We start from the raw sequence: 9,940 nt of genomic DNA, 5'->3' as shown, positions 1-9,940 counted from the left end.
ACAATGTAATTCTATAATATCTCAGAAATACAAGAGACGAAGGATGTTTTTTTATAACTCCCTTTCCGGGCCTAAAATCCTAAAGGTAGTTTATTGGATGATATACTGGCTCACCTGTACATTGTAAATATACGTCATCAACAATAATGAAGTAAATTAGTTTAATGGAAATCTGTTACATTTCTTATCCTTATTTTCCATCAAATCTGACAGGCTATTTATTATCTAATCACATATCAATCAAAACACCGCAGTGAATGTTTAAGAACGTCGCATATTTGTTTACTTGTGCCAACTTAATGTCCAAGCCAAAACATTCGTTCTGAAGATGATGATAAGTTTAGTATTAACGGTAATATTTTTTGCGACTCTGCAATATAATATATATATATATCAAATTCATTGCACAAATAAGTTGTCTTATTTTAGCGCTGGAAATCTATAATGATCATTCAACAAACATCCTATTGAAAATTCAGAGAAAAGTATTTCAGCTGGTTGATATCCGCTCGCTGCACAACATATACCAATAGGGATAAAATGCTCCCTTGAAGGGTGAGCTTTCGAAAACGTCTCCACTGTTTTGAAATTCAAAATCTTGGTTTTTCTCTCATTAGCGCTGTACTTGGGGTTTGAGATCACATCATGGAGCCATTCCTTGAACGGTTCTGCCCATGGTAAATCTTTTGATAACCCAGCGTGGGTAGCGAACCCACTGCCTATCACAAGAATGTTTTCTTTACTCAACGTTGATAGAGCCTCGCCGATCTTAAGGTGTTCACTCATATCCATACTTCTGAGAAGCGACACCTGTACCACTGGTAAAAGAATAAAGACAATAAGTAATTTTATGTTACTTTGCATTTGCCTCTATATTCTATATGACATTAATTACATTTTTTCGAAGGTCGGTAGCATCTAAAATTTGTACTTGTGTAATGTCTTCAACAGGTTTATACTAAAGTTTCTTTCAATAATAATACATTTAAATTACGACATATTTGAATTTCATTTTAATTCTTGTGCCAATATCATATCATACCTAGTACTAGATGAGGTCTTAAACGATCGAATATCAAATATATGTACATGTATCCTAGGCCTATTTGTTGCATTTTTTCAGTGATGACAATATTCAGGTTTTGAAGGTAGTGAAGACAACATTATGATAAAACAATATATTTCCATCCCTTACATTATCAACAGTTTACCACAATTTCTTATATAATTAACAATAGAAGAAGTGGGTAGACTGGATTGTCTATTGTCAGTTTAATGTGACCGTGTGAGGTGGTGAGCGGATGAGGTGTGCTTGTTCATTGAGATATCACTATGCCAGGAGAAGATTTCCCCTATTACATAGAGGCATGTTTGAATTAACACTTACACATGGACACACCACACCGCATAGCATTCATTACCAGGTAAATAATCCTGATTGTTGGACATTGAATATCCTTACATAATCAACAATATACATTCAACACAATCAACGCCGTTTTTATTTCTTACCTGGAATATCAGCTTTTGGAAAAACCAGCTTTAAGGGAACAAACACGCCATGGTCTAGTCCCCGTTTCTTTTCCTCTTTGCATGTGATTCCTCTTGCCTCCAGTAACCCCTTGACCCTCCTGGCTACCTCCGGATCCCCTGTGACCGGCCACTCTATCGTGTAGGCTTCTGGTGGGAATCCCCCATAATCGTACAGCAGGGTGTGGTTTTCCTTTGTGTTAACGGTACAGCTCGTTTCCTCCCAGTGGGCGCTGAATACTACAATCGCCTTGGGAGTTCTGATCTGATGATCTGCCACAAAATTTCTCAAAACTGTTGCAGCCTTTGAGTTTTTATCTAGACCTTTGAACATTGGAGTTTGCTTGACGTCCATGTAGTACGACGGACCAGCCCCGTGAGACAGGAATATAACGGGCTGGGTCAAGTCATCAGCCATTTTTCTGATAGAAAATAATGTTTATCTGATAGAAAATAATGTTTTCATGAAAGAAAATAATGTGCATGATATAAGCCTAATATCTGATAAACAAACTTATATCTTGGTGACATATTGGTCTTGGATCTTGAAGTAAGCCTTATTCCTCGTAGTTATCAATCGTAATTTTTTTCAAATTGTGTGTAAACATTAAGACATTATAGCAAACTATATTTTCATTTTTATCAAAACAGTTCAAAAATTAACATGTTGAATACTAGTATTTAGGCATATTTAAAGGGGAATTTAAACAACAAATTTTAAAACAAAGTCTTTATAAAGGTAAACCTGTTTTTTTCTAATGATGTCCTTGGTATATGTTGCTGTTTTTCAAACTTTGTCGAGGATCGATAACTCTTTTTTTTTACTTCATAACGTCATACCATGGGAGTAATCTCCCTTTAGGTAAACAGTACTTAATATAGTACATATATATTTCCTCATATTATGATATAAATTTAAGTTAATAATGAATAATAAACCCATTTGATGTATCATCAGCATTATCGTTCTCATGATTACCTGTGAGAATTAAACATACACTTTTAATGAAATAAATCATAAACATCATAAAACGTGAATACAAGATGCTGATTACAATGAGATTAGCGAATATCGATTTCTGTAGGCCATTCGGAATGCCTCGCGAATTAAAATAAAAACAATGACAATGTTTCAAAGGATTCCATACCTGGATTCTACATGACATGCACAAAAAACTACTTACCTACCAATGTCCTACTATCACTAATCTGCATTGATGTGTTGTTCACTGGTGCGAGCAGCGTGTTCTAAATATTAAACTCTACTAGCTGGCAACATGCCAGAAATAGACATGTCATATATACGCAACACTGGGAGTATCTCCAGACTTGAAACAGATTATCTGATTTTGTTAATCCCATAAACAAGTTAAAAAAAACTTAAACTCAATACCACGTTCAATATTTCATTTTAATATCGATCTGTAAAGACTCTATAATATCATAAACAGGCATTTTCAATGTGTCTAATTATGAAGTACAAATGTACATTCTTTTGGCCCCTGTAAGTCATAACTTTTTTTCAATATTGTATGATTATGACAGAGAAATGTGCATTGACTTTTGGCCACTGTAAGACATAAATTTTTCCAATATTGTATGATTATGACATAAAAATGGGCATTAACTAATGGCCTCTGTAACTATTCACTTTTCACAATTTTTATGATTATTACATAGAAATGCGCATTAACTTTTGGTCCCTGTAAATCATAACATTTTCTAATATTTATGATTTTGACATTAAAATGTACATTAAATTTATGTCTCTATAAGTACAAATTCCCTTAGGAACATACCGGGCATCAACACAAATGAATATTTATTAATCACCATTTATGCTTTTCCATAAAGCAGCAAATATTTAATTGGAACCAAAGAAATAATGAAATCAATAAAGATAATAAAAAATTGTCAAATTAAATATATGATGAAATAACAAGGAACTAAATTATTTTATTTATTTATTTATTTATTTATTTATTTATTTATCTGTTTATTTATTCATTTATTTTTTGCAAAGTATATTTTATCAATTTATTTTATCTGCAAATATTTTTTCGACAGAAAATGAAATCATAATTCAAAAGGAAGTTTAATAAAAATTATTACAACATCTAAATAATTGATGATGTGATAGACTTCTGCCAGGTACTGAGGATGATTATTCTTCTCAAACACACATGTTTCGTAAACTTGTTACATTATATACGGTAACTGAATTGTAATGATATGGTGTAAGAATCTTTTCTGCTGAAAAGTCGAAACTTTCTTATGACTTATTTGTTTTCTAATACAGATGTTTGGAATTGGAAGTTCGTAACATAGCTGAAATATTTTAAATGACAAATCCTGAGGCAAATGGTGCTGAAATAATAAAACTGCTGAAATGTATAACTATTGACACAATACTATTCTAAATACAAAACAAAAGTCACCAGTCACAGAGTTAACTCATTCTATTTGTTTAGAATATCGGCATATGTTACCCCTTCCCCCAAATTATGAGGACCAATTCACAATTTTCGACAGATTCAACGAGTCATACAAAAAGTTGCGTTGGTGATTAACTTTCAGCACAAGGAACTTTGCTGCTAAAAATTGGAAATGTTCTTGTGACTTATTTGTTGTCTTAGATAGATGTTTGGAATTGGAAGTTCGTAACATAACTGAAAATGGAAGAAAATCATATATTCGTGTGCTTGAATCAAATATGGCTATTTAATGTAATTTGTGATTTTGTTACGCTTCGTACAAACAGTTCTGATGATTAACTTTCTTTACTAACAATTTTAAAAGAAACAATGTTAATCTTACTAAAATAAGCATAACAATTGGAGGTCAGTGTGCTTGAAGTTTTGCTCCATCACAATATCACGATATTTACCATTTGTGTTATGCACTTAAAATACTAAAATGTAAAAATGAAGAACCAGTAGGTTATGATTTCAGACTTAAATTGCTTGTCAGATAAATCACAGTGAACCTTATATCAATTTACAATAAAAATTAACTCGATAATGCTAAAAATAGTGTCGCACTTTTCGATTTAGTGACAATCCTGAAGGCTGCAATTTCGACTCTCTACAGAGCATAAGAAGGACATATTTTCATAATAGCCGCCAAATGGGCAATTTCTTTAAATTCTTGTGAAATGATTCTGCAATCAATCACTAGAACTCATTTTTCATAAGGAAAATTGCTACACACAGAGATAATTATTTTTTGAAAATCAAAACAAGAAATTAATTATAAATTAATAATTAATCAGAGAATAAGGCACGTCACATTTTCTTTCTCTTTATTTGAAAAAAAACCTTGTTCACATATTTTGTGCTAGTACATCACAGGAAAACCATAATTTCATAAAAAAAACTATTTACATTTATCAATTATAATAAAACTGTATTCGAAATAAACAAAATTGTCTTCTGAAGTGTGATTTTAATTTTAACATTTATCGTAATATGTTTACATTTTCACTGCAGTCCCACTGTTTAACCTTACCAAGCGCAATTGGCAGCGCGCTTCATGTTGGATTTGTCTCTGTCCAGTTGGCATTTATATTGGCTATGAGTGCCAACTGAAATACGGTCAATGCTTAAATATACATGTGTTCACAATGATACTTGGTAATTTGCTCCACTGATGAAATATGAAATGGTTGTAAAGATTCTAAGAATGGAAAACGAAAAGAAAAACATCTTGTCTTCGGTTGCCTCCAGTTTTACAATGAGATAATCCAGGGATGGATTTAACGTCAGTGATGGTAACCCCTGGAGTAACGAAGATGGTACTCCACTGCTGTGTGACTTAAATTCTATACGAAAAATGTGTCTTCTGAAGTTCGATTAATTTACATTCACTATATAGTCATATCCAGTACACCCTTTCAAAATGGTCAAACTATTTTTCAATGTGTGACTGCAGTGATGAAATATGACATGGTTGTGGCAATGGTAAGAATGAAGAACAAAAAGAAGCACATCTTGTCTGTGATCTTAGTCACCATGTGCCACGTGACTACTTCCTGTTGATTTTCAGGAATAATGGGTAAATTTTCTGGTGAAGATTTTTCAGTAACTTGTGCAAGCGGTAGTACACTAGTGTAAAATACATCACTGTTCTGGTTTTGAAAATTCTGATTCAAGAGTTTTGTCGCTTTAATGTTAATGTCGTTATGTTCGGTGTCAGTAGATTTCTTCAGTTGACCATTGGTGTTAACTTTCCTGTGTCTCGACAAATTTCTTGTAAACATATAAAATTTTCGTACCCATTTGGGAACAGGTTCATCGTTATCATGTTTGCTGTATGTTCTTATTTGGAATATGTTCATCGTTACTATGGCAACGCTGATACCAACCAATGAGAGTAGATAATAGGAAATGTATGATATCGGTTGCGATGAGGCAGGCATTCTGTCGCTGACCACTGTCATATACACTGTGAAGGCGAGCAACACTGTGATACTGTAGGAAGTCCTCTCTCCCGAATTAAACGGTAGAAGAAACACAAACGGATTAACAAACGCGAGCATGATGATTGGGATCACAACGGTCACAAGAAAATTCAAATGGCGTCTTTCGATAGTCAAATTGAAATATCCCATGTCGAATGTTCCCGACCAAACTTGGGTACTCGACGATATCACTTTCCATTCAATGTTTTGATGGAAAAAATTGAAGTAAAATGTTGGTGAAGATATCGTTATCTTCACCTGCTGGCTGGAGTATCCCCAGGAACTCAGAGATAATTGACATGTTTGTTGGTCGAATGGATAACTGTAAACGTTAGGCGTGCATGTGGCTCTCAACAAGGCGCCGGGCTGCCATGTCACAGACCCATTGGCATGTACAGTGACCTTTTGATGTCCGTTACCAATGGGCGTGAGAGAGTCTGCGGGGTTACACAAAAACATTTCAGGAAGCCAGATTTTGTCCTGTTTGAAAGTCAAATACGAGACATTTCCGTACAAGGAGGGATTCCATACCAAATTTTGATCATTCCATGAAATATACACGACAACAACCATAGAAATTGTTCCTTCCACTTCGTCAAAGTCGTTCAGGTAGATAAGATCGAGGTTCATGTTTACAATAACAGGTTTGGTCTGGTCCTGTATAGGTCGAATGTCTTTAGAATAGTTTTGGAACAAATCTTGTATTAATGATCTTGTTGTATCCACTGTATTCGCCTCTACAGTATGGAAACATAAAGTTGTCATAAATAGAATCAGCGGATTCATTTTAGAAGCACTATGTTAACCCTTCGTTGAATACCAGATTTTTCTATCTTGTGTGCTGCTGGACAGTTCGCCGCAAATGACGTTTATCCTTAATAGAGCACATAAGCTCATCAACAATTAGCGTACAAATTCATTGATCATGAAATGGGGTGCCTCTGAGAGAAATTTCTGTCAATATTTATCCTAACAATTTATTAGTTTAAACTGTAATTAGATACCAAAGATTCTAGTCAATACTCCAATGACGTATGTTACCAGAAGTCAATTGGCGTTGTCCACAATATAAACCATTGTTTTGGTGATAGGAAGGTACATTTATATAATTATGACTGACGTCATTGCCTATCTTATCTAAGATGAAACATTCAATCGTCGGTTTCTTGTGATTATTATGTAAAGTATACGATTTATTGAAGGCCCACTACCTTTTCAGAGCAAAACATAAAGGTTTCTAAAAAAAACCATAAATAACACCTGTAAATACACCGATGACCTAATATGAGGTTGCAACACCAAACATATGTTAACTTATGATAATTATGTAAAGTATACGATTTATTGAAGGCCCACTACCTTTCCAGAGCAAAACATAAAGGTTTCTAAAAAAACAATGATAACACCTGAAAATACACCGATGACCTAATACGAGGTTGCAACTCCAAACATATGTTAACAGTGGAGAGTCATTTCGCTGTTTTGCGGTCTGGCGCAGTGATAGTGAACTACCGAGCATTATTTAGGACAACGATGGGAAACATAGATGACCCGCGTTATGACAATTAACATTCTATCTATTTTTATTAAATTCTTCACGTAATGTATCGATTTTCTTAAAATTCTTTTTTTCGCATCTTCTTTCCAAATACGTGTGCAAAGGGTGCGCAAATTACAAAGGTTTTACGGACAAGATTCGTTAAAAGCTACAACAATATTCTGGAGAAGTTAGATCGAAAAAAATAATTATCGTTAGAGTGCTTGTAACATATTGCACTGGCCAAACGTCTCATAGTGATAAATATAACTTTCAATACAAAAACAAAACAATGTGAGAATTATATTAGGATTTCTAGTAGTGCAACTTCCGGGAGACATTGCAGGTACAACATCGAATGGAAAGAGACTGACGGAGTGCGCTACCATTCTTGGATACAGATTCATGTCCGATGACATTGTCATTTTGAAATAGTTTGATAAAGATAGACAAAAAAGTTTTTTACTTTCCACCATCAACCCTATTTGAATAGCATTTGTTCCTCAATGATGAAGAGACGTCAGTTAATTAAGCACGGGATATCCGTTAAATTTGGCACAAAAAAGGTTATATAAAATTGACCACGTTATGTAAAATGTTATTACATAAACTATTTAATGTAATATAGTCACGTTACGATAACGACAGGATGAGACTAATGGCCTGCCGTTAGTGTCCCAGTTTCAAAACATTTACCTTAGATCATATTGTGTGCTATTGTTTGTATTTCCATAACATTCAATATCATACAATTTCAATTTATTAGTTTAAACAGTAATAAGACACCAAAGTTTCATTACTCTAATGACGTATGTTACCAGAAATCAATGTTCATAATGTAAACCTTTGATCTGTTAATGGGAAATGTACATATAGATTAAAAACCATTGTCAGAATGAACCATCAATTCCTACTCTCTAGTGGAGAGAAAAGAAACCTGTACATTTATTGACTAGATAATATAACGATTTGTACTCACTGCTATTGCAAATACCGACAATGTATTTGGCCTTTGTGTTTGTCGAACACTAATGCACTAGGTACATTTATATAATTATGGCTCATGTCAGTCATCGTTCATCACATTTAGGGTAAAACATGAAATCATCGATTTCTGATGATTATTTTGTAAATTATACAATTTGCTAAAGGCCAACTACCTTTCCGAAGCAAAACATAAAGGTTTCTTTAAACAATAATAACACCAGAAAATAAAATATATACCAATGACTTAAGATGAGGTTAGAACACCAAACATCTGCTAGATTTCCTGCGTAATATATATGTATGTATGATAACGGTGGAGAGTCATTTCGCTTTTTGGCCGTCTGGCGTAGTGAAAGTCAACTACTATGCGGTATTTAGGACGACGGCGGAAAACATTATAAGATGACCCGCGTTATGAAAATTAGCATTCTATCTATTTTTATCAATTTTTCAGACGGTGATGATACGCGTAGTATCAACGGTAAGTTAATAACTTTTGAGACTCTATAGAATTGTCGATCTTGTTTTACATTCCCATTTTAAAAATTAAAAATCATTTCGGAATGGAAGTGGGCTTTAACATTAAAAGTTCGGAATTCTTCACGAGATGTACCGTTTTTCTTAAAATCTTTTTTTTTTTCATCTTCATTCCAAATACGTGTGCAAACGGTGCGCAAATTACAAAGGTTTTGCAGACAAGATTCGTTAAAGCTACAACAATATTCTGGAGAAGTTAGATCGAAAAAGTAATTATCGTCAGAATGTTTTAAGTGCTTGTAACTTATTGCACTGGCCAAACGTCTCAAAGGGATAAATATAACTTTCAAAATAAAAACAAAACAACTTGAGAATTCTATTAGGATTTCTATTAGTGCAACTTCCGGGAGACATTGCAGGTTCAACATCGAAACAAAAGAAAACGAAGGAGTGTGCTACCATTCTTAGACACAGACTCATATCCGGTAACATTGTCATTTTGAAACAGTTTGATAAAGAAAGACAAAAAAGTTTTACTTTCCACCATCAACCCTATTTGAATACCGTTTGTTCCTCAATGATGAAAGACGTCAGTCCACTTAGCACGGGATATTCGTTATATTTCGCACAAAAAAGGTTATATGAAAATGACAAAGTTGTGTAAAATGTTATTACATAAACTATTTAATGCAGTTTAGTCACGTTACGATATCTACCAAGGATGAGACTAATGACCTGCCATTTGCTATCCAAGATTTAACACATTTTCTATAGATCATAATGTCTGCTTTTGTTTGTATTTTCATACCATTCATTATCATAATTTATTAGTTTAAACAGTAATTAGACATCAGAGTTCCAATACTCTAATGACGTATGTTACCAAAAGTCAATTAGAAATGTCCATAATGTAAACCTTTAATCTGTGGAAAGGAAATGTACATAAAAAT

General features: G+C 33.6%; 2 protein-coding genes across 4 annotated transcripts; both read right to left on the bottom strand.

Annotated features, from left to right (window-relative positions):
- Nucleotides 1-147: 147 nt before the first annotated feature.
- Nucleotides 148-2,791, bottom strand: LOC138323894 (uncharacterized). Of its 3 annotated transcripts, none has more exons than XM_069268818.1 (3): nt 2,715-2,791; nt 1,513-1,994; nt 148-818 (listed from the first exon to the last, which is right to left on the bottom strand). In XM_069268818.1, exons 2-3 carry the CDS (start codon nt 1,946-1,948, stop codon nt 421-423), a joined length of 834 nt encoding a protein of 277 aa, XP_069124919.1. In that variant the 5' UTR covers nt 1,949-1,994; nt 2,715-2,791; the 3' UTR covers nt 148-420. The 3 variants fall into 3 exon arrangements, with proteins under 3 accessions (XP_069124919.1, XP_069124920.1, XP_069124921.1); XM_069268819.1 differs by having other exon boundaries at nt 1,513-1,952; nt 2,715-2,789; XM_069268820.1 differs by having other exon boundaries at nt 1,513-1,952; nt 2,719-2,762.
- Nucleotides 2,792-4,939: 2,148 nt separating this feature from the next.
- Nucleotides 4,940-6,828, bottom strand: LOC138324576 (acetylcholine receptor subunit alpha-like). The gene has a single exon (XM_069269625.1). It carries the CDS (start codon nt 6,773-6,775, stop codon nt 5,444-5,446), a length of 1,332 nt encoding a protein of 443 aa, XP_069125726.1. The 5' UTR covers nt 6,776-6,828; the 3' UTR covers nt 4,940-5,443.
- Between the last annotated feature and the right edge of the window lie 3,112 nt (nt 6,829-9,940).

This window comes from Argopecten irradians, chromosome 5, assembly GCF_041381155.1.
Source record: "Argopecten irradians isolate NY chromosome 5, Ai_NY, whole genome shotgun sequence".
NCBI classification, from domain to species: Eukaryota; Metazoa; Mollusca; class Bivalvia; order Pectinida; family Pectinidae; genus Argopecten; species Argopecten irradians.
Note: the sequence above shows the minus strand (reverse complement) of the source record. Positions and strands in the feature narration are given on the sequence as shown.